The sequence below is a fragment of the Podarcis pityusensis genome, assembly GCF_964106645.2.
Source record: "Podarcis pityusensis genome assembly, chromosome: Z".
NCBI classification, from domain to species: Eukaryota; Metazoa; Chordata; class Lepidosauria; order Squamata; family Lacertidae; genus Podarcis; species Podarcis pityusensis.
In genome coordinates, this window is record NC_138044.1 from 30,917,423 (window position 1) to 30,941,164 (window position 23,742).

General features: G+C 44.0%; 2 protein-coding genes across 4 annotated transcripts; one reads left to right on the forward strand and one right to left on the reverse strand.

The window, feature by feature from the left end:
* Positions 1-1,889: 1,889 nt before the first annotated feature.
* Positions 1,890-15,790, reverse strand: VAMP7 (vesicle associated membrane protein 7). 2 transcript variants are annotated; one of them, XM_080991336.1, is made up of 8 exons: positions 15,659-15,790; positions 11,249-11,407; positions 9,076-9,133; positions 7,921-8,058; positions 6,426-6,516; positions 5,833-5,900; positions 4,246-4,338; positions 1,890-3,772 (listed from the first exon to the last, which is right to left on the reverse strand). In XM_080991336.1, the coding sequence occupies exons 2-8, from the start codon at positions 11,392-11,394 to the stop codon at positions 3,704-3,706; spliced, it is 663 nt and encodes a 220-aa protein (XP_080847462.1). In that variant the 5' UTR covers positions 11,395-11,407; positions 15,659-15,790; the 3' UTR covers positions 1,890-3,703. The 2 variants fall into 2 exon arrangements, with proteins under 2 accessions (XP_080847462.1, XP_080847463.1); XM_080991337.1 differs by lacking the exon at positions 15,659-15,790 and adding an exon at positions 14,986-15,003.
* A 418-nt stretch (positions 15,791-16,208) lies between these two features.
* LOC308468859 (DNA-directed RNA polymerases I and III subunit RPAC2-like) lies at positions 16,209-23,300 on the forward strand. Of its 2 annotated transcripts, none has more exons than XM_080991357.1 (5): positions 16,209-16,365; positions 17,729-17,826; positions 19,683-19,759; positions 22,003-22,085; positions 22,787-23,300. In XM_080991357.1, exons 1-5 carry the CDS (start codon positions 16,321-16,323, stop codon positions 22,838-22,840), a joined length of 357 nt encoding a protein of 118 aa, XP_080847483.1. In that variant the 5' UTR covers positions 16,209-16,320; the 3' UTR covers positions 22,841-23,300. The 2 variants fall into 2 exon arrangements, with proteins under 2 accessions (XP_080847483.1, XP_080847484.1); XM_080991358.1 differs by having other exon boundaries at positions 22,006-22,085.
* Positions 23,301-23,742: the final 442 nt, after the last annotated feature.

A 23,742-nucleotide genomic window follows, 5' to 3' on the forward strand; every position in this document is an offset into this window, starting at 1 on the left:
CGGTCTTTGGTGTATTATTATAATTTTATTATTTATGAAATTTGTATGCCACCCTTCATCTGAAGGTCACAGGGAGAAGTACAAAATGAGAACACAAAATACATAAAAACAAACCAATAACCCCCAAACCCATTTAAAAGGCCACAGAATATTTACTCAGCGTAAGTCCTGGTTCTAGAAAAGGGTTTTTGCGTGGCACCTAAAGATATGTAATGAAGGTGCTAGATAGGACTCTGTGGAGAAAGCATTCCACAAGTGGGAAACCACTGCAGAAAACGCCTGTTTTCATGTTGCCACCCTCTGGAACTCTTGTGGAGGGAACACACAAAGAAGGACCTCTGACGATGATTGCAGAGTCTGGGTTGGAGTGTATGGGAAGAGGTGGTCCAAAACTTTCTAGGACAAACCCAGCAGTTTGAAATGAACATGGAAACTAATTGGCAGCCAGTGCAGTCGGGCCAGGATTGGTGTAATATGCTCAAGCCACCTTGCCACCGAATTCTGCACCAGCTGAAGTTTCTTAACTCTCTTCAGAGGCAGTCCCACATAATGTGCTGCAGTAATCTAGTGTAGGTAGTACTGCATCTGAAAGCAGAACAAGTGCTTGATGTTTCTCAACTGGTAATCTCAGATACTAAAATCCTCCTTTTCTGCTTTTTGTACAACTTGTTATATTTTACTGTTTTTAATGAAAGAAATTGAATTTTCAGCTAAATCAGTGCCTGCTGGTGCTTGCTATAAATACAACACAATCATACCTGGGAATGCAAACTGGCGTGCCACTCCTAGTTCCTGCCACCAATGTGACTTGATATTGTAGTTAATACCTACCTTCTATTTAATACTAAAGTTCTGTCTTTAGGGAAGCTTTTAATGTTTAATAGGTTATTGTATTTTAGTGTTTTGTTGGAAGCCACCCAGAGTGGCTGGGGAAACCCAGCCAGATGTGCGAGGTATAAATAATAAATTATTATTATTTCAAAGGGGTATGTGCACAGAGTGGGGCTGTATGGTTTCTTTTGTAAAAGCAAAAAACCCCTTCCCTATGGCACTGTCTTGCCTTGAGGATAATGTGAATTCCCATGAAAAGACCTGCATTTGGTGTAAGTCTCTGGGAAAGTTAATTATATGTAGGTATTCTGCGGGAGGAATCTTGCCCTCAAATAATGAAAGCTTTTACTTCAGTACTTGTATATTAATGATGTCACTGAAATGGCAGCAGCTGAACTCACTATTTAAATTTAGCATTTAAGTGGGATGGGCTTGTTGGTAATAAACCTGAACTAGTAATTAACAGTAACTTGCAGCTAAGAGTTAACTAATAAGCAGAAGAGTGGAGTGGACAGCCATGCTTGTGAATAAAGCTGGACTTAACCTAACATAACAAAAATAACAAAAGAGGCTGTATTCATACTAAACAATGCTCAAAGGTAGAAGAGCATGCCAACTCAAGTACTAGTGACTGCCCATTTACAAAAATAAAGCTGTTTTCAGCTATTGCATTGCCAAAAAGCAAGATCTAGACTAAGCTTAATATACCCTCAATCCAGACATCTGAGGGTGAGGTGCAACATCACAGATGCACATTCAATTGCAGAAGTGGGTCTACAATATAGTTTTACAACACTACCAGCTTGCGCAGTATGTTATTTATATTCTGCCTTTCATGAAGTCTCAAGCCAGAGAGATACAGAATACAGTGAAAGTTCCTCAGAAGCGTTTTAACATACTGTGTGACTTCCACATATATCTACCATACACATTCCCTTTCTCAATGCACTACCTACAGCTGAGATGATCCCATATTACGTTTCTAAGATTTTTAATGTCATTCAAGAAAAACAGTAAGCTCCCCCGCAAAGGTTCACATCAATTATTTGTACAACAGGTTTATTCAAACAGATTAACTTTATTTTACAATGCATCAGTGTAATTTTAAAACAGGAAGAAGCTGTTTCTCTTAAAGGTTTTACATAAAGGCAACAAAAATAAGAAAATTAACTGCTACCAACTAATTCTGAAACATGCACAATTAAGTGAACATTGACATGTGCCTGGAAAAAATATTAGGGGAGCCCTTCTCAGATAGCAGGCCCTGGCAAGTGAGGACATGCCCAGGATAGCCCAACTTCTGCAGCACAGTGGATAGGGCATAAAGCAACACTCACCTATGTTGCTGTTGAAAATTACCTCATTACAGAAAAAAAGCATTAGTAAAAGAACAGCACAGAGGGAGTGGCGAAGTGCCACCCTACTTTAGGGAGTTGCCTCAGTTCTTCAGTAGCATATAAACCTGGGGAGGAGGAACGTTTAAATGTCCTATGGCTGCTGTAACCAGCACAAATCAGTGTTCATTTCCTATATAATTTGTTCTTGTCCTATACTCCCAACACACAAGGATGAAGACAGCCAAAGTATCTTGTCAGTTTGAGGTCTTGGGGCAGCATATGTAGAGTATCCCATTGGGACTGCAATCTTGCCTTGCCCACAAACATTTCAAACAGCAGCCCGTTATTTTTAGTGCAAGATCCCATAGAAGCTTTAGCTCCCAGGTAGAGTCTGCCACAAAAATCACTCCAAAGTGTCCAGGAGTGCACTCAGCATGCATACAAGCTTTGAAATGGCATCCAATTGCATTTGCGCAATCTACCAGCAGCTGACAATGATGTGAAACTCCTGTATGCAATTAGGGCAATGCATGACAGGAGTGGGGGGGGGGGTGAGGGGGAGAGAAAGTACTTGATGGGTCGATTCCATGGGAATTTTGAGTAAGCCTTAAGCAGTTCTTTTCAGCCTTCCCCCTGCCCCTCCCCCAGATCAGCAGATGAGGATCTCTGTGTTGTTTTCTGGCCCGTCATCTGACTTTACTCATTGCCTGTTAAGAACCCTCCCCACCCCACCCCATTCAGAATCAAGTTGACTAATAGCCTATGTTGTGCATTGTGCAAGTGCTCTGTTACAGGGCTTTGTTCACTGGAGCAATATTTTAGCCCTTTCTCACTGACCCTGCAGGTGGAGCCTGAGCCGAGCACTTTTTCCAGACTGAAAACATTCCAAACCAGGCAGGAGAAAAAACACTTAACACTACAGAGCAGATACATTACAGCAACATCGAAACATTACACACTTGGCAATCACCCAAGTCACAAAGCAGAGCCCACCAGTGTGCACATCAGGTGGCCACAGGAGGCTCCTTCAAGGACAAGTCACAGCCTGACATGAGTTTAGGAAAGGCACCACTGGGAAAGCAATTGTGGGAGGAGCTGATCACATGCATCTGGGCTACGGTATGTAAACAGGAACCCATTGGCTTCGGTGGTCCCACCCACATTGCCCCCTCAAGGGCCAAAGGATGAACAGGACAAATGACCATCAGCTCTCCCCTCCTCCCAGGAATCAGGACAGTAAAGTGCAAAGCATGGTAATACAGAAGTATGTTTAGACCCTCCCAATGTCAACCACTTTCCTTACCTCTTGGGAAGCCTTGCAATTAAAAGACAAAACTCCCTTCAAGTAGGTAGGTTTAAAAGAAAGATGCCTCCCTCTGGCTTGGGGTCCCACACAGGCCCTTTTGGGTGATAAGGCAAAAAGACCTGAGCGTCCTGGAAGGATGAAGAGCAAGGAGGTCCATGTTTGTTTTATGAGGGTCGTTCCTTCAGAAATTCTTGCTCACGTGTGCTCTCATGTAGACGTGTTCCAACAGCTACTTGTGGACACAATATGGCCACGAGAGCCCACCACAAGCAGCTGACACAATGATGTAAATTATGACCTGTGGAGAAGATACAATCACTTTAGTGTGCATGATAAAATATGCACACTGCCCAATAGTTGTAAAGAGCGCTACTCTACATTTCAACCAAGGTTGCCTTAAGTTTCCCTCTTGCTTGGGGGGTGGCTGTTCAAAGGCCAATTTGTCTCTTCTGGACAAAAAGTAAAATACTGGAATCCAGGAGTTTAAGGGTACCAAAGGCACTCAGAATTATACAGACCTATTGCTTAATTCACCCTAGCTATAATGTTCCTTCCAAAAGGCCTGGAAAGAACGGGGGCATAGGAGAGAGATAAAGGGCACCAGCCACAAGGAGGGAAAGGTACTGTAAAGGACTACACAGAATACCCCAAGAATTCACCTTTGCAGTGCAGGACAGAGGTAAACATCAGTTTATTTCATTTTACACTGAGATCTAGACTCAAGTGTAAAGCCCCCCCCCCCCCCAATGTCTGATGTGAACAACAACTTACAATGGATACTATGGTGATTATGATGGTGAGCTTGAGGTTCTTCATGCACATCGCTCTAGCCAGGTTTCTGCTGGTTGTTTTGAAAGTGACGGACTATGGGAAAAGCACAGACGAGATGCATGCTATCAGACATCCAACACCATCTTAGCCTTTTGTGAAAGTCCATGCCAGTTTCTCCCTAGCCATCCCCCCAGTGTTAGAAACTGAGATATGAAAGCTAGGAGCTAAATGGCACCTTAATCCTAGGTTATGGGTGCAACAACGGAATGTCTAGGCATGCTTTTTTATAACAAGAATACAAAGCTAAACTGAATAAACTACATACAGCTAAAATATTATGTTCATTGTTCCCATGGTCTAGTCCTTCCCCTGCCCACCCCCCCTAATATTCTCAAGAGGGTCTCTTCTCGAGTCTTCAGAGAGTAGCTGGAAGTGGGGAGACAGAAAAAGCTCCTCCTTTCCTTCCACTCTGCAGTTTTAATCTGAAATCTTAGGTGCAGTACAACACCCAGAGCTCAAACTGCTAATGCTAATGAAATTCAGCCACTAAATGTGCCTATAACAATGTGAGTTTTGAACACTGCATCCCCTGCAAAGCTTGCCCAGCTATTACTTGGTTTTGCAATTCAGCCTCAACATATAAGAATAGGCAAGTTTTAATTTGCTTCCAATACACTCAAATGAACATTTAAGCGGGTCTAGTTGTCATTACTCTCCCCTAGAATAAGCAACCCTTCCGCAAGGATCACTCCCCCCAGAAAGATGCCTGAACCATTAGAAGCACCTGGTCTCAGGGTCAGAACCATTGATTGGGCCCTGTTTTGCACACTGGAGAATTTGAACTCCACTTGGGAATCTATAATCCATTCACAAATTACAGCAAAAAGTGATCCTGTTCATTAGTCTGGTTCTTCTTTTCTGATCCTTGTGATAATTTCCTATGCCCTGAACAGATAATGTTCTCAATCTCTTCCTACTGTGCACCATGCAATGGCTTTCTCACCCTCAACTTGCTTTTCACATAGGACAAAAAAACAGCCTAGCACCACGATAAATTCTGGCATGAGGAGGGTCATTACACTGTCTTGGTCTGGAAACTTCTCTAGACTGGGCTTTAGAGAAATCCTCAAAATGCACCCACTCTTCACTTCTCTTAGTTTTATTTCCGAACACACATTTCTAATCTACACTTGGACTATGAAGGGTCTAGCTATCCAAGGACAGCAACTGGCAACCTCCACTCTGCTGTTTTGGTCTGCCAAGCTAAAGTTCTGCTAGATTAAACAGCATCCTATCAAACATTAACTAATTTTGTTCTGAACACCTAGGTTAGAAGGTCTTGTTTGACCTGAGAACATGCAACGTATGTTCTAAGGAGTGGCTGCTCTGAGAAAAAGCATCACCCGATTTGCTCACCTCCCAGCCCCACATCTGTATGCTACTTCTTTCAAAGCATTTTCTTAAGATGGAAACACAGCAAAAGCCTGAGAGCTGGGAAGTCTTCCCTTTTAATCCTGCCTTTTTTTGCATGCGTGTTATACGTACTCTAAAAACCCAACCAATTCCCCCGCCAATTCCAGAACTTACCGAATCCACAAGATTTTCAGTTTTGTCTATCAGCAACTCCAGCTTTTCTCCCCTTTGGGCCACCAGATCTGGGATGAAGAAAGGCTACAGTGAGAATCCAATGGGGAGGAAATGCCTCCTTTCCTGCTGTTAGCTAAACAGGCGGCTTACCCTCAAGACCGCAAACAGTGGCCGACTGCATGGGCATTGTACTCTTGATCTCTGGGGCAGGTATGTGGTGGGTTTTACCCTACCTCAGAGCAAGATCTGCAACAGCAGAGCACAAGGCAAAGGGGCTAGCAGCATAAGGGTCAGCTCCATGCCAGGTTCAGGGCGATGGCAGACTGCAAGTAGAACAAGCAGCTTGTATTTTGTCCTATGCAACCTTTTTGCCAGGTGAGCCAGCTGTACAAGAGCTGTGCAAGAGTGTGACAGCCAACACAGACAGCCATCCCTCCTTTCCCATATTGATCTTTCCCACAACAAAGCAAGGTCCAGGCAGAAGCACAGCTATGCTACTGCAAGAAAGGGACTCTCGTCACACCCAAGCCGTCTCATCCTCAGTACACATGCAGGACCCTGCACCATCTTTATGCCAATGAGCGCTACAATACCTATGTTGCGGACCATGATCCCTTTCAGCTCGTCCACCTGGGCCTGTGTCTCTGCCACTTGGTCAGGGCCCTTGTTCTCTGAGTGGTACTTCTGCATGAAAGGAAGAGCAGATGTAACAAATTTCTGGTTCTTGCTTAATTTGATGAAGCAAGAGAAAGTAATGTCTCTGTAGAGCAATCTGAAAAGTCCAACAGGATCCTCTCATAGTTCCTTTTAACTAACCTCAGCATTAAGAGCTGGGCAGGGTGACCCTCAGCTCCACTTTAGTTGCTTCTTCAGCCCTCAGAACAATTCATCTCTGTGCTTCCCAGTACTGTAACTTAAAGAAGGTTTCCCTCTACTGGCTGATCTGAGATTTATCTGCTCAGCATTTAGCCCCAAAATTCCTAAGCTACGTTTCAGGGCAGACCAGCACCGTAAGTCCGGAATACCAGCCAACAGAAGAATCTGCTTAAAGCATTGCTGCACAAGTTACTGCAATCAGGACAAAATAGAAATGCTCTCCATCTGAGGTCCAACCAACCCAATGACAGGGTGACTGCCTGTTTTGGATTGGATTTCCACTGAAATATCAGGTTGGGAGTGCTCCTGATGTCCAAGCAATGACAGCAGCCAGAATACTTTTGCTCAGATTTGAATGTTGTGCCGGCTGTGCCTAACCCTGAAGATCATGGAGCTTGTGAAAGTCACACATGCCTTTGTTACAGCTGGGTTGATCTAATGTTAACATACCCTCTATGGGGTTGCCCATGAAGATCATCAACTAGTCCAAAATGCTCTGCAAGTGTTCTGACTGTTGTCAGGTTTGGGGAGCATGCTATTCCCAAACTGTACTAATCATGCTATCTACCTGTTCATTTATAGGCGCAATTCAATGAGTCAGTCATTGTCCTTAATAGTTTAAGCTACCACACTTAAATAACTACACAAACAATGAAACCATATGAGCTCCAAGATAGTTTCATGAGGTTCCTACTTCAGAGTTCTGCCATCGCCTTGAATGGCTTCTTTTGCTGCATGCTTTCAATTTGTCTGCTGCATAGGATTCTCCTTGTTTTCGTCTCAGTTCTTTTCAGTGTTAACTTTAGGTCAGTTACTGCTTTTTCACTTTTTATGGGTTTGCCTGTAATTCTTGATCTAAAAGATTGTTGTATTGTTTTTAATAATTCATTATGTTAAACTACCTTGAACACCTCAGTTCTGGAGGTGGAAAGGCAGAATCCAAGACTCTTCCTCAGAAACACAACGATGCAGGTTCTTTTAAGAGCAGAGTTTACCCCCTTCTACTATAATGCATGCAAAGAAGCTTTCTTTTGAGGTTGAATAAAAAATCACTGCCAATTTTAAATAAAAGAAGTGTATCACTAGTATTAGAAGCCTGGGGAGGCCCTGATCTACCTACAGGATAATTAGCCAAGCACAGACCTATTCCCCAACATCAGGTGCTCTATAGTTGAATGCTGTGTCCAGCAGACTGACATCAATGAACCTCACCAGCTGTGCAGCCAGAACACTGGAAAACTCGCTGTTCATGGCATATGGCAGAGCTGTTTGTGCACGGGAGCCATAGGTGGTCTGAAACCGCTTCTTGATTTCATTCAGGAACGTGAAAGCTCTGGAACGCTCAAAGTCCTAAAAGCAGAAAAAATTCATCAGAGCAACAAATGCACTTAGGATAGGTGCATTAACAGCTATGAACTGTGACTGCAAAACGGAAACTCAGTGTACATGGGCAGTACAGTGGTACCTTGGTTTAAGAACAGCTTAGTTTATGAACAACTTGGATTAAGAACGCTGCAAACTCGGAAGTAGGTGTTTTGGTTTGTGAACTTTGCCATGGAAGCAGAACATGTTTTGCTTCCTGTTGAGTGTGTTCCATTTGTAAATTGAGTCTCCCGCTGCTATGGGAAAGTGCGCCTCGGTTTAAGAATGCTTTGGTTTAAGAAGGGACTTCTGGAACGGATTAAGTTCGTAAACCAAGGTATATCTAAACAGGAGGTGCTGGGGTCAAACCACAGGGGCACCTGGTTGGGCACTGCTGGAAGATGGGGCCCACAATAACTTTTGTTCTCCAAACAAAATAACCTCAGAACACTGTCACAGCAAAAATTGCCAGAAAGCTATTTAAAGCAGAAAGATGGGGGTACAAAGCAAAAGCAAATTCTCTCACTAGCCACACTAGAGTCTTCGATGCAAACAAGACACAAGCAAGTAAGCCTGCAAAGACCTAGATAGAGATGAGAGCTGGAGGGGAAGAAGCTGCTGGTGGAAAAAGGGCCAATATTTTTTAATGCAGCCAAGTATGCACACTTCTTAAACCTTAACTACAAGGCCTGGATTGCACTGCGGGGGCGGTGTTGCTGCATATATTCAGTGTGTAAAATAAAATCCATGTGACTAACCTGTGGCCTTCCAGATGCTGATGGACTTCATTTCCCACCAGCCCCAGCTACCATGGCTAAGAGTCAGTGATGCCAAGAGTTGTAGTCCAACAACATGTGGAAGGCCATAGGATAGCCACTGCTGGTCTAGACCTTGCTCTACATAATGAAGATATATAGCAACTCTACAGTATTTGGGCCCCAGTGGGCATTTCCAGCAATCACCTTCAAAGAGCACAGAAATACATTTTTTGTCCTACATACTTACATCATCAGTGATGCAGAGGTATATAATCCGGTCCTGGCAGATGTAGTGAAACAGATAGCTAGAGGAAGACAAGATACCAGAACCATGTTTAAAGAAGTAGGTGGGTATAGATTTTGACATAACAGCTACTAGGCCATATGTTGCCATACACTCAATGGCATTTCAAGCACACAGGTCTAAGTTTGCACTAAATCTGTACATTAAAAATTTTCTTCTGCTGGCAACCAGACCCCATTAATTCAATGTCTCAAAGACAAGACAGCCAACCAATTCCTCAAAACATGGAGAAAACTTGAAAACAAAATTACCTGAAAACAAAGCTATATTCACATGGTGCAAAAGCCATTACTGAATAGCACAAAACACAAAGCAGAAACATCAAACATAGCCACCTTTCCAACATGGATCCAAGCAGGCAAAGCTATTGCTAGCACATTTTCATTTCACACAGAAGTTAGAACTCCCATCCTGAGGTGGGGCACACCTACTTGGCATCAATCATTGAACAGTGTTGTTTTACCCCAAAGCATTCCCTGGACTCAATCAGTAAACTGGTAGTTGGGAAGCTAGGAGACCATGAGAAGACTTCAACAGAATGAGAAGCCCAACCATTTATAGTTCTCTGTAAGAACTGTGGATAGTGCAACTTCCCTCATGCGTTTGAATTAAATCACATGAATACAAACTCTTCTACAATAATGCAGGGGTGGGAATTAATAATAATAATAATAATAAGTTGCCCATCTGACTGACTCTAGGCAGCTCCCAACAAAAATTAAAAACACAATAAAGCATTAAACATTAAAAAAACTTCCCTATACAGGGCTGCCTAAAGTTGTGCAGTTCTTTATCTCCTTGACATCTGATGGGAGGGCGCCACTGCCGAGTTTGCTCTCTGCTTGGTTCCCTGTAAGTTTACTTCTCACAGTGAGGGAAGCACCAGAAGACCCTCGGAGAAGGACCTTAGTGCAGAGGCTGAATGATGAGGGTGGAGAGGGCTTTAAACGCCAGCACCAACACTTTTATTTGTGCCCGGAAACTGTTTTCTGCCTAAGGGCCATATTTTCTCCCAAGCCACCTTCCAGGATTGCATGCTATTGGTGCGTGCAGCCAGAGGCAAACATGTGGGGAGCAATATATGTAAATTTTACATTTATACAGTAGGTTTCTACACACTCTACTCTCCCTCCTCCATTCAGGTAGGCAAGAGATATTATCAGAGTTGAAGGACCTGTTCCAGCCAGGCAAAAACTCTCAAGATGAGTGTGAAGCAGGGCTTGTGAGAGGCATGGCCTGGGAACAGCCCTTAGGGCTATATTTGGCCCCCAGGCCTGATATTCCCCACCCCTGCAATAATGTAGTAGTAGTAGTAGTAGTAGTAGTAGTAGTAGTAGTAATAGTAATAGAAGGCCACTTTTCATCTGTAGATTTCAAGGTGGTTCACAACATAAAATTATAATATAAAAGAACACAAAATGCACATTAAAAACAAGAACAATTTTTTTTTTTAGCAAGCCCTCCTCCCACAACACAACTAAAATGGTATTGGATGATACTTAGCCAAAGGCCTGGCTAAAGGGAACATTTCTGCCTGGCGCCTAAACATTTATTACAGAGGCACCAGTCAAATCTCTCTGGGAAGAGTATTCCACAAACATGGAGCTACTGCAGAAAAGGTCCCTTCTCGTGTTGCCATCCTCTGGACGTCTCATAGAGGAGGCACATGAAAAAGGGCCTCAGAGGATGATCTCAAGGTCCAGGTAGGTTCATATGGAGAGAGGTGGTCCTTGAGATATTGATAGCATCAATTCGATTTGATTAAATAACATTTATGTTTACAAAAAGTAAGCAGATTCAAAACTCCAGGAGACAGAACTGAGAACAGTAGTTCATGAAAGGAGTCTCCTCTTTAGGTGATTTGTTCCAGTGCTGCTAGATAAACACATGGTCATATACTGATCAAGGCAGGCCTACCCCTAACCACTGCTCTAGTTGGAGAACATAACAGAATGGATCTGGGAAGCATTCCTAGATCAGCTGCATATCACCTGGGACTATCACACCAACCTTTTCATGAGCAACCACCACCATCCCATCCCGCTTTATTTCCTCATCTGCAACAGATCCATTTCTCCCACCCTGCCACTTCCTTTCTCCGCAGAGTAATACTCACTTTCCATGGGAGTAGGTAAGTTTGTTGTTCTCAGAGGGTATTTTGGCCAGGATCTGCTCCGTCACTTCCAGGAAGTTTCCTCCACACCAAGCGTGTTTGGCCAGGATCGTGGAGCCCCTGGCTACAACTGCAAACAGGATAGCCATGGCTGTAGGCTGGCTAAAAAGAAAGAAAAAAAATGCATAAGAAAACTTTTGCCTATCAGAGCAAAGCACACACACACCTCAGCCGCTGCCCCATCTTCTTAAGTGTGCAGCCAAGAGCAAAAGAAACACACAGCAACAGAGCATTGGTGGTTCTGCACTTTTCAGATATCTTGCAAACCACAGCCAGTTTTAACTATCATCGGCAGAAATCCACATTTTAGATAAGCAACATCACAAGAGCTGCTTGCAACAATTATTCCCCCCCCCCCTTTCCCCTCACCCAAAGTCTGCATCACTTGCATTCACTCCTAAGAGCTTTGCATTCTGAAATTAATAGTTCTTGCAGGACACAAGGAATGGGGGACCAAAATGAGAACATCATTGTTGCTGCAGGTGGAAGGAGGGGGAAGAAGATGCTCAGACCTGCAGACACCTCTATTGAAGAGAGCTGGCGCTAGGCACCATTCAAGTAAAACGAAAGGAAACAAAAAGCAACACCCCACAGAGTATCATTCTATTTGATAATCCTTGCCTATGTGGCAATCCAAGTGGAGTGACTAAGGACTTTCTGAGTTCTCTGCAAGAACTCATCTAAGTATTTGAGGGAATCTGAAAGTGATTGGCATACTGCCCTTTTTAGAATTGTTTTGAGTATCATAAATGCATATGGCATATTGCCTTAAATGAGAGTCACATATTGTCATTCCATTGCAGGTTGTATAACTAAACAAAGTCCTCTCCAGGTCTTTTAAGAGGTTTGTTCACATGTTACTGGTGCTATGTGGAGGCCATGTTTCACACAGTAGTGGGTTATTAGTAGGTTCCTCTACACACACCAAGAACTCCTGCCTGGGAGAGGTAAACAAGAAAGGGGTCTGTCCATCTAGCTCAGTATTGTTCATCCTTGAGACATGTAGAGAATTTTTCTGCAACTTTCAGGGTACAGATGCTCAATTATGTATATTTACAGGCAAGTGCAAGGTCCAACTCAGTGTACAGTAAATACCACTTCATGTGACACTTCAACTGGCCTACAAAGGAATTTATAGCCTGCAACTAATGTCACTTACATGCCTACCAGTGGCAAATATGAAGCAGTGCTACTCCAGCTTAAACAACAGTTCTCAGTCTCCCCATGGCATGAACAAAACACCAGGTCATCTCCAGTGATTTTGTGTGTGTGTGTGTGTGTGTGTGTGTGTGTGTTGGCAAGCAAAGGAGCACATGATTCAATCCAACTAGCCACCTGACCACCTCAAGATGCTTATGGAACCAAACATCTGGCACAGAAAGGAAAACTCAAACAAAGAAGCAGTCATAGGAGCAGTGAACTGTGGGTCCCTAGATAGTGAATAAATTTCAGTTTCCTATAGATACTGCATACATTAAAATTTCCACATGGAACAATCACAGCATTCCTCTTTCCAAAGGTTTTGCAACTCCAACCACTGAAAGCTACAGCAAACCTAAAGTGACATTCCAGCGCTGCTCAGAGATTCCCATTATTTGTTTCCATTGGAATTCAGTTCCTTTAAGAAGGGGGGAAGAGGAGGAGAGCCACTGAGTACCTCTGTACCAGGACCAACCTAACTTAGTTTGCAACTACAGATCACATTACATCCATCCTTAAAACCATGGACATTTCTCTGTGCCACCTACACTCATGTTCCACACTCTGTGGGTATTCAGCATACATTTTCCTCTCGCTCATCTTCAAACTGGTGAGACTAAACTGTCTACTTTAACTGTTCTCCTCAAGCATGTTGTTTCCAAATTCACACCATCATCCTATTCTTCAGAACACTATTAGAAGAATTTCTTATTTTTCTCATATTTTTGAGTGTTGGACAGGAGCACTTCACCTTCAAAGTGAATGTACCTTTGCAACTAATGCAATAAATGTATACAGAACAACAAGTTAAATGCTGGATTGGTGAGTAAGCTAACCTTGTTATTGTTAAGTCTTGTCAGTCTTAATTAACTGTACAGTTTAAAAACAATAATAATACAGATTGCTCCAGGTGGAATGAGATGCCAACTAGAAGCCATGCTGGAAATCTGCAGAGCTGCTTTCAGAGGTTGCCTCCAGGACAGAAAAAGCAAGCATTTTTGAATACAGCAAAGAAACAATCAAACTGCCTTCACTACTCTTTAAGTGATGTATTAATTTTTGCCCTCTACCAAAGCTTTAAGGAGAGGAGCTCTGGTATTCAAGAATGCTCAGAAGTCCCGGGCATGGTGAAAAGGCACACAATCTGATCTAGAAGACCCTCCTCACCTCCTAGATGTATCAGGCAAAAGCCACACTTGCTCAGTGTAAGCTACTACCTATCTGGGATCCAGATAAATTATTAAGGAAGTGCTTGTTTCGGTGATGTTGCCTCAGAATATTTCTAAATCCTTCCTCAAAATCTTTTCAACGAAAGCTTCAGTTGAACCCCACCACTAAAACTAAGCTTAAGTCGATATAACTAGACTGAACACTCATTCTTCCTATTTACCCTCAACTCAATCTCACTTCTTTTCCTATATTCATTTACTGTGCAAAATGTAAATTGCAAACTGCTTGAAACAAGAACTTGTCTTTTTTTACTTCATAAGAGGTGCCATGTTTACCAAGAAAGAAAAAAAACTTGCTGGTTTGTAAGACACTTGAAAATTATGAATAAATTTCCTGAAAACATAGTCTGATCATTTTTACCACTGCCTCCATCTTCCTCCAAGATTCTATGCTGTCTTCTTTCTCCCTATCTTTCCTTTTTGAGAAATTTTAATTTTGTCACTGCAGGGGCCTATCCTTTTATGATGTGAAATAAGATGTGCATTGAGAAGGGCCCTATCTAAACTTGCCTCAAAAGTGAGGGATGTGAGATGAGAAGCATTTCTTTCTGCTTATCATTATAATAATTTCCAGAAGTGTACCTGTATTAGTCTCATACAAAAAACAATAACAACGAAAACAGTTACTCTGTGGCACTATAGAGATCAATGCATTTATTATTGCATATGCTTTCACAGTCCATAACCCACTTTACTATTTCAGATATTTCTAAGCTGCCTTTTGTGACTATTGCCTTTCCAAAGCAGCTTGGCATTAATAACAAACACACAACTTTGCATATAATGCAAATCACAATAATAATAAAAAAATTCAATCAACATCAACTAAAAACCCCAGCAGTCATGATAACAATCATTATCTGATGGATGATGATCCAGGAGGCTTCTGTCACAATGTCAAGGCACACGAAACACTTCACTGCATCTGTTCATCATACTGTTGTAACAACAAATAACATTCGCTTTCATAAAACTCACTCCACCTTTAGCTGAACACACTTCCACTAACTATTGCATTGCAACTAGCAGCCAGCACTTAATAAGACAAAAAGCACTTCCTTTTTTATTTTAGGCTGTGCACACACCGTATATATTTAAAGCATATTACTCCCTCCTCCAAAAAAAATCCTAGGATAGCAACTGTAGTGTGTTAAGGATGCTGGGAACCATAGCTCCCTGAGGCATAACTTACAGTCCCAAGGATTCGTGGGGGTTGGGGATTATGTGGGTTAAGCAGCCTGGTATCCTCACCCTAGATTTCCTACACGCCCTTTGATCAATGGACAGAAGATACGACAACTCTTGCAACATACGAACGGGTTCCTTTTAGATAAGATTCTGTGTGGATAAATAGAACGACAATTTGGAATGCATTTACAAAATTATAACGACTTGTTAATAATTTTACATTTGCTGGGATAATGGTACTACCTTATATACCCATATATCGTATTGCATCATAATTTCAAGTGTGCTATTGCTGTTGTCTTTCTTACTGTAATTTCCACAATAAAATATAAATATGTTTAAACACACACACACACACATATACACATATACACACAGAGACAGAAAAAACCAGTGAATTATATCCCAATCTCAAGCTACAGTGGAAGCAATGACCCCCTCCCTTTATTCCCATAGAGAGAGGGCAGGGGGTGCAAGCGCCCCTCAACACAGACACAAAGGGAGGGGGCAGACCGACCCTTCCTTGAGGGGGCGTTGCCATGGCGACAGCTGGGGTGGGGGCGTTTCTACCCTGAAGGGAACTCACTGCTCCCTTTCCTCTCGGCAGCCACAGCCAAGGCCTCGTAGCAGGGAGGGGGTGAGGAAACGAAGGTGAATTCCCACCCCCCGCAAGCCCCACAACAGCAGCAGCAACAACAACAACCAGGCAACAACCGAGCGCCCGCCCGCTCCCTACCTGCTTGGGAACCCACCCGGAACCCCGTTTCTCTTCCCCGTACCCGCGTCGCGTCTCTCGGAGGACAAGCAAACACAGCACGTGAGCTTCCGCTTCTGACCGCCGCGCGGGATTCTGGGAAATGGAGTTCTACTGCCACTGACAACAGCCAAAGCAAACACGGAGGGAGGGCGGAAACATTTATAAACGCACACCCCGCCCCCTGTTCTTGTTGCCTTCCGTTGGAACACATATCGGAAGTACGCCAGCAGAGCCGGCTCCGGATTGGGTCAGCGGATGGCAGTTCCCGCCTCCTGATATCTATAAACCCCTTCGTTGCCGCCGAACTTAAGAATCGGGTTCCTTCCTCAGTTTTTCTGTGGCGGCGGCGAAGTTATTGCGGTTTGTGAACATTCGACTCTCCCACTTCACTTTTTTTTTTTACCTCGAATTCCCGCTCTCTGAAGGAATTGGTCCTGTCCGGACCCCCCCTCCCCAAGGAACTCGATTCCCAGTAGCCCTTTGCGCGCGGGCTCCTGTACTTGGACTTTCTGCCGCAGTGGCTGCCGGGAGCTGATGCCTGGTAGGTTGGGCTTTTGCGTACGTGAGGGGGTGTGTGAGCGTTACGTGCGTGACCGCGACTCCCGTCTTCCTCTGCGCTTGGCGGCCTCGCGGGGAAGAGGATGGGGGACGAGGAGGACGGGAAGAAGCCGCGAGTGCTGCAGATGGTGAGACCGAAGCGCGTGGCGGGGGGGGGGGGGGGCGACCGGGCAGGCTAAGGCTGCCCCTCCACGGGGGGTGCGACAGGCTGACATCCAACAGGTGAAGCTTTCCTCTGTCCGGGGCTGTGGACGGGGAAGGTGGCCATCCGAACCGGGTTGTTTTTATTCGGCGAGAACCACCGCGGACAACAGATATTTATTTGTTTTATTTACTTCATAAAATTTCTAGGCCTCTTGATGGTAAATGGGGAGTGGGGGAAACCTCAAAAGCGGTTTACAAAGAGATTGAAACAACTAAAACCGACCTTGCTTTAAAACATAAAAAAGTAAAAATGCTAAAACAGATTAATATTAACTCGGTTTACAGATCCCCTGGGAAGAAGGGAAAGGCACCTGCTCAGCCCGTGCAGAGTTGAAAAACACCACAGTGTTGTTGTTATTACTACTATTGCATTTATACTAGCTTTGTTATTGTAACAGAGTAACACGTTATCCCCACAGCATGGCCAGCTGAAAAACACCATTATTATTATCATTAGCAGTAGTAGCAGCAGCAATGCCGCCATTATTTACTTTTATATTCTTCATATGTGACCCAGTGTGGCCTGCCTAGTTCTTATCTTCTCTCCTGCCTGCTTTTATCCTCTCAGCAACCCTGTGGAGTAGGTCAGGTGGATGGTCTGACACAGGAGCCCTCTTGGCTGAAACGTGGTGTTTTAAAAAATGTTTTTTTTAACTATTGCTTGGCCAAAATCCATCCACAACTGGCAAGAGGAAAAAGTGCCCTCCTTAACCAGATAATTGTCTCGCTTTTTGCACATGGAGACATACTGCAAGCGTGAAATCAGTATATCACCAATACCATTTTGGTGGAAAGGTGGTATTAAAAGAAATGATGGGAGGGCCATAGCTCAGTGGTAAAGCACATGCTTTGCATGCAGAAGGTCCCATGTTCAATTCCTGGCATCTCCAAGTAGAACTGGGAGAGCCTCACCTGAAGGAGTCTGGAAAGCTCCTACCAATCAGTGTAAAGTAGACAGTACAGTGGTACCTCGGGTTACAGACGCTTCAGGTTACAGACTCCGCTAACCCAGAAATAGTACCTCGGGTTAAGAACTTTGCTTCAGGAAGAGAACAGAAATCATGCTTCGGCGGCGCGGCGGCAGCAGCAGGCCCCATTAGCTAAAGTGCTGCTTCAGATTAAGAACAGTTTCAGGTTAAGAACGGACCTCTGGAACGAATTAAGTACTTAACCCGAGGTACTACTGTACTGTGCTAGATGGACCAATGGTCTGACTTGGTATATAGCCACTTCTTACGTTGTCCTTCAGGGACCTTATTTTCTTTATCTTCACTACTTCTCTTTTAGGTACGGGCAGATGGGACAGATAAGAACTGTTTTACATTTGTGCTCCACAATGAGGACCACACCCTTGGCAACTCCCTTCGATACATGATCATGAAAAAGTAAGTAAGAGTCCTATTGCCTTCGTGATGGGGTGCCGAAGGTGAGGCCAACACATAGGCTGCCTGGGCTAGCCATTGATTGCCTTATGAGGAGCACCTATGTGTGTTCAGATGTAGCTGGGACTGCTAAAGGAGTCAGCTAAGTCAGTGGCAAGTTCATTTTGTCCATTCTGAACCTGTGGGATCTGGCTGATTCAGAAAATTTTAGTTCAATTCGGTATACAATTAGATGGGACATAGGAAATTTGAGATTAGGAACTGGAGCTAAGCAGAATGACCCTTCCCTAGTCATGGGCGTATTCACTATGAAATGTGGGGGTGGGAGGGTGGGGGGTTATAATTCCAGCTATTTATGAGGAAGAAACAAAAACTCACTGTAGCTCTTCAAATCTCTGCTAAGTTCCCCACTGCCTTTTTGGTTTCCCAGAATGTCCTGGGATGTATGTGATTTTGTGTATGTGTGTAAGGGTAAGGTAACCACTGCAAAAAAGAATGGATTTTTCTTAACCTGAAATGCCCCTAAGAGCAGCAATATTAACACTGTGGCTGTTGGATTGTGAAGAGTTGTGGTGAGTTTCCTGCCCCTGAAAGCCACACATGCCCAACCAATCAACATTTGCAAGAGACATGGCCCTTTGCCAAATCGCCTTGGGTTCAAGTGCACTACTAGTTTACTTTAAGACTGCCTTCCAATAAGCACACATTGCTGATAGTGTTCTTTTTTGGTTGTATTTGGACATTGTGATCGATTATGATTTATTGTGAGGGGAATGAACCTAGGCTCCCTCTTAGCACTCCCCCTCCCTTTTCATCCAGAAGCAGAAGATTGTTGCTTCTGTTTTTGATTAACTAGAATTTGTCGTGTTGTTGAAATGTGACAGTCTTGGTTAATCTTAACTCTGTTTTGTCTGAAGCAAGCCAAATTCATACTGGGGTTTATGAAGTTGACATGCTTCAACAAATTGTAATTAAATCAAGTTCTGCATAGGGTTCAGATTGATATAAGAATTGGAGACCCCAGGTGTATATTATTTTAATAATGTTTCAATGTTTCACTTTAATTGTATTTAACCTTTTAGAATGTATTAGGCTTGATTTTTGTGTGTTCTGCATTTGTGAGTCTGCCCTCTCCTATGCAGCATTCCATTTCCTTACCTACCTCTGAAAGTGGTACAAATGGCATGATGTTTTAGCATCAGCATGTAAATCTGCTATCCTTGAAGCTATCTGAGACCCAGGAAGAGGATGGCCTTCCCTCACTGAAGGCTAGATTGCCAGAGTAATGTCAGACAGCCAAGACCTAAAATGGTCAAATGTTCTGGGCACATTGGGGCCACTCCAAGGTGATGCGGGGGTGAAGATACCAGTATGGAGTCATGTATTCTTTACTTCTCATGATCTGTAACCTTTCTTGATGCATATGAAGATGTTTTATAATGTTTGCTGTGTTTGAACTACTCTATGAGCTTTTGCTCTGAATGCTTCAGGGCAGACCTTCTCAATTACCACGTTGAGTTGAGTGAGCTCTTTCCCATTGTAATAGCTATAATAAATGCTGGATCCTTAAATTTGGATGCTGGACTTTGAAATAGTTTCCTTGGTTCTGTGGTTTATTCAAAAGGTGGTTGTTCCTCAGCTGGGTAATGAACAAGGTAGTGTAGAGGTGAATTCTTAACACAAGTTTTAATACTACACTGTGGTTAATTGAAATGACAAGCCACAACAAAGTCAGAGGAAGCATGCAAGCCTGGGGGGTAGGGTAGACTTTGTTCCCATCACTATAAACCACAGCTTATTGTGATATCCAAGCACAACTACTCTCTGTCATGAGTAACAACCTCTTCATTTCTCCATAGCCCTGAAGTGGAGTTCTGTGGATATAGCATCACCCATCCTTCTGAAAGAAAAATAAACCTCCGCATTCAGACCAAAGGTGAAGTGTGCAGGCCTGCTTCTTGGAGGTCTATTTTGCTAAAGGGCAGCTGTTCTTTGTGATTCATAGACAATATACAAACTTTTGGGTGAAAACTACATATTTTACTCACGCATAGCAAGAATCAACATACAGTACACGTAGCCTACCTGATTCTGAGCAGAACTAGCCTGCAAATTGCATATTAAAGCACAAATGGTCCCTTACAGCCGCAGTACAGCATCTCTATCAGCTCTGCGTCTTTCCTTACAGTACCTGATCAAGGTGCCACAATCTGAGCTAGGTGGAGATGTCCTTCCCTTCCTTACATTGTCTAGCTCCCTCTTACATAGTGTTGCACTATTTTGACAAGGCTGGTGTATTCCTCACATCTACCTGGGCTATATGTCATTAGCTGCATCATTCCATGTGCATCTGTGGCAAACAGGGAGGCCTACTGTCGTGAGCTCTGTTGCCTTTGGGAAGCTTGCCAGTTAACTGTTCTTTATAATAATGCTGTTTGTTTTTAACACTTGATTGGAAGCCGCCCAGAGTGGCTGCGGAAACTCAGCCAGATGGGCGGGGTATACATAATAAATTATTATTATATCCCACCAGGCTTGGGCAATCCTGCAGAATTTAGTTGTGGGTTTTATGAGAAGTGGTGCTTGCACATAGCACAACTTAGTGAATAAGAGGCTGAGTTAGAAATGCTGTTCCGAATATTGTCCCTGCTTTATGCAGTCACTCTCACTCTCTGCACCGTCCTATTCCCAGCTTCAACATAAGGGATAATATTACTATCTTGTGTAACAGAAACCAGTGGTCTTCTGGTTGTTGGACCACAATTCTCATAATCACTGACCATTGGCTATGTTATGTTGTGCTCAGTGTTTGAAACCAGGAAAGAAAAGCAAGGCCCTACGTAGTGCCTGGAACCTGATTTGTGGGGCACTGAAACACAGTTTCTGGTCACATTTGTGCTGCAGTGCTCGGCAGTTCCTCTGGCTCATGCAGCACCCAAAGAGGCACATCTAGGGCTGCTCCTGGCAGCAACAGGGAACAGTGGGGTGCTTGGCTTCAAATGCGGAGCTGCTTGTTCTGCTGCTTCAACTTCTTAAACAGCTCCTGCAGCTTTGGCACTTCAGTGGCAGTATGGGTGCAAAACCACCCCGCAACTCTCTTGCTTCCCAAGGCAGCAGCAGGAGCGATCCTGCTTCCATGAACGTCTCCTATTCTCCCTCCCTCTGTCAGGTGAAGCCTCCCGTTCTTCCCCTTCTCCAACACTGCTGCTGCCTTGTGAAGTGAGAGGGTTGTTCGGATTTGCAGGGTTGTTTGGAGCTACAAGCAGCTCTGCAATTGCAGCATTGATGGGGCTCCAGGCAACAGCACCTCTGCAGCATCCACAGCGGCACAGGGTCTGGCAGGGCTTTCTGAAGCCCCACAGCTCTCCCCACTCCACCCCCGGGCAGGCAGGTTACGGCTCTTCGAATTCCCACTTCAGCAGTCTCTTTAACATAGGGCTGGTGGAGAGGGACTTCTTCTCCAGCACCCTCAGAGGCAATTTAAATTGAAATCTTAGGCACAGTGTACTGCGACAAGAGTTCAGGAAATGCTTGCAATAATAAAATTCTCTATCAGAGAATGCGTCCATTACTACTGGAGTTTCAAACACTGCTTGTGCTTCAAAGTACATTTCCCTCCAGGGTGCTATTCAGATGTTTTTATTATTGTTGTTGTTGTTGCTGTTAATGAATGACATATGGGAGGAGGAGACTAATGTCTCGCAGCAAATTAAACTGATCTGTAGAAAGCACAGCTTGAAAAAATGGGCAATGCACTTTTTTTGTAAACTAAGAAATCTTTAATAAAAATATACAGTCATACCTCAGGTTGAAGTAGCTTCAGGATAAGTATTTTCGGGTTGCGCGCTGCAGCAACCCGGAAGTAACGGAGCGCGTTACCTCTGGGTTTCGCCGCATGCGCAGACGGTCAAAATGACATCACGCGCAGAAGCGGCGAATTGCAACCCGCGGATGTGGGTTGCGTTCGCTTCTGGATGTGAACGGGGCTCTGGAACGGATCCTGTTCACATCCAGAGGTACCACTGTATAGGAGGCAATTATTATGGTCTTTTGCCTACAGGCAGTTCTGTTTCACAAGTTCATGTCTCACCTGAAAATGGAGGAACCTATTAATGCAGAGGAAGGATCTGGACCCTCTTTAAGTCTTGCCTGACTCTGAATGCTTCCCTTTCTTCATAGCAGGCCTACCGGCTGTTGATGTGTTCCAGAAGGGGCTGGAGGATCTCAGGGGTGTCTGCCAGCATGTACTCAGCAAATTTGAGGTGGGTCTTGTCCTTTCCAACCCTCTTGAAATGTATTTATTTTAATTTAAGGATTGAGGTCCTTCTGCCAGAAACAGAGCACCATTTTGCTATTCTTGGGGTACCACAGCTGCAGTCCTTGGCTGCATCATCATTTCTGTTCTGAGCAGGGCAGGAACCAATTATCAGTTGTTTTTCTAGGTCACCCAAGAGTACTCAGCAAGGTGCAACATGTTATCAGAAGCAACTAAGAACTTGTAATATACATTATAGAGTAGGACCTGTTACAGTGTGAAGTGCATGGGTGCAGGATTCAGTTACATTTTCTCTCCATCCCTCCCAATCCTCCATTCTATTGACACTGAGCATGTTTGGTACTCAATGGTTTTTGAACCTCTCCCCTTTGTTTTTCTCCTCTTCTGAACTTGGAACATATTTCAGGGTTCCCCCCAATGCTGCTATTACCATCCTCTTGTCCATGGGTGGTGCCATTTGACTACATAAGCAATGACACTCACAGCTTGAATATCAGAATTAGAAGGATGGATGAAGAGGCACACAGCCTGAGCCCAAAAGTTCTATTTACCTATTACAGCAAACAGAGGGGACTGTAACAGAATGTTGTGGTGCAGCTTCTTTGGTCCATCCACCCCCTAGCAGCTGCATCTCAAATGTGGACCACAAATCCCTTAACCACGGCCTTTGTTTGCTCCCCCTTGCAGGCAAGTGTGGAAGAGTACAATGCCCAGAAGGATGTGACTATGGAGGAAGTGTAGTCTTGAGTTCCAATCTGTTGTTCAGACCTGGCCACAGAACTTAGTGTGCTTTGGTTGTTCTGATGAATGGCCTTTGCAGAGTGTGGGACGGGGAGTGTGACCTTGCTCCGGCTTTTTGTTAGCTCATTGTCATTTGATGCTGTTAACCATGGTATCCTCCTGGACAGGCTCCAGCAAATGTGATTTGGGGGCAGCGGTTCCAACCCTATCTTCAGGACTGAGTCTGACATTGGGAGGGTGCCTTTTGAACTGGAAGCTGCAGTTATTGCAGAATGCTGCAGCATCATAATCAAGCGGTCTATAAATTTCATTAAATAAGTAAATAATGGCACCACTGTGACTTAAATTGGATTGTCTTGTTGTGGGGAGGGGGTGGGGTTGAGAAAGAAAGGGTCTTGTTTTTATGGAGTAAAGTTTTTCCCCCTAATAAACCTTGGATGATGGAATCCATTCCAACTTACTGTGTGTGTGGCTTTTTGTTTTTAAATGCTTTTGCTCCCTGTTTAGAATTCTCTTAAAAATTACTGTTTCGTGTCTGGTAGCAAGAAAGCATCAGGTCAGTGATCAGGTCAATGACACAGGGAAGTTGAGCCAACTTGTCTGCGTTACTAGGAGCACCCAAAAAGGAGATTTTGTTCACATCACTACCAGTGGCCAGGCACCTGCTGAGAGCCTGACAGGGGCCCCTGGCCAAGCCTCAACCTCACCATTGGAACCTGCTGGTTGTTCACCTGCCTTTTACTTTGGCCCAGATGGTGGTGAGAGAGAGGATCAGCAGTTGTCACTGCCTGCTTGCTCTCTGCATGGCAAGCAAGCAGATGGGAGCAGTGATGAGGGAGAGTTGCTGCAGCTCCTGGCAGTGAAGCTGACTCATCCTCCATGGTGCCCCCTCCCTCAGTATC

What these genes read in the sequence shown, in the direction of transcription:
- VAMP7 (XM_080991336.1), bottom strand. Translation starts at nt 11,394, where the DNA reads ATGGCTATCCTGTTTGCAGTTGTAGCCAGGGGCTCCACGATCCTGGCC. An exon ending in ACCTCTGCATCACTGATGAT is followed by an intron (nt 8,059 to 9,075) that starts GTAAGTATGTAG and finishes TTCTGCTTTTAG; the next exon opens with GACTTTGAGCGTTCCAGAGC. An exon ending in GTGTTCTGGCTGCACAGCTG is followed by an intron (nt 6,517 to 7,920) that starts GTGAGGTTCATT and finishes CCTTTCATGCAG; the next exon opens with AAGTACCACTCAGAGAACAA.
- LOC308468859 (XM_080991357.1), top strand. Translation starts at nt 16,321, where the DNA reads ATGGGGGACGAGGAGGACGGGAAGAAGCCGCGAGTGCTGCAGATG. An exon ending in AGCCGCGAGTGCTGCAGATG is followed by an intron (nt 16,366 to 17,728) that starts GTGAGACCGAAG and finishes CTTCTCTTTTAG; the next exon opens with GTACGGGCAGATGGGACAGA. An exon ending in ATGTACTCAGCAAATTTGAG is followed by an intron (nt 22,086 to 22,786) that starts GTGGGTCTTGTC and finishes TCCCCCTTGCAG; the next exon opens with GCAAGTGTGGAAGAGTACAA.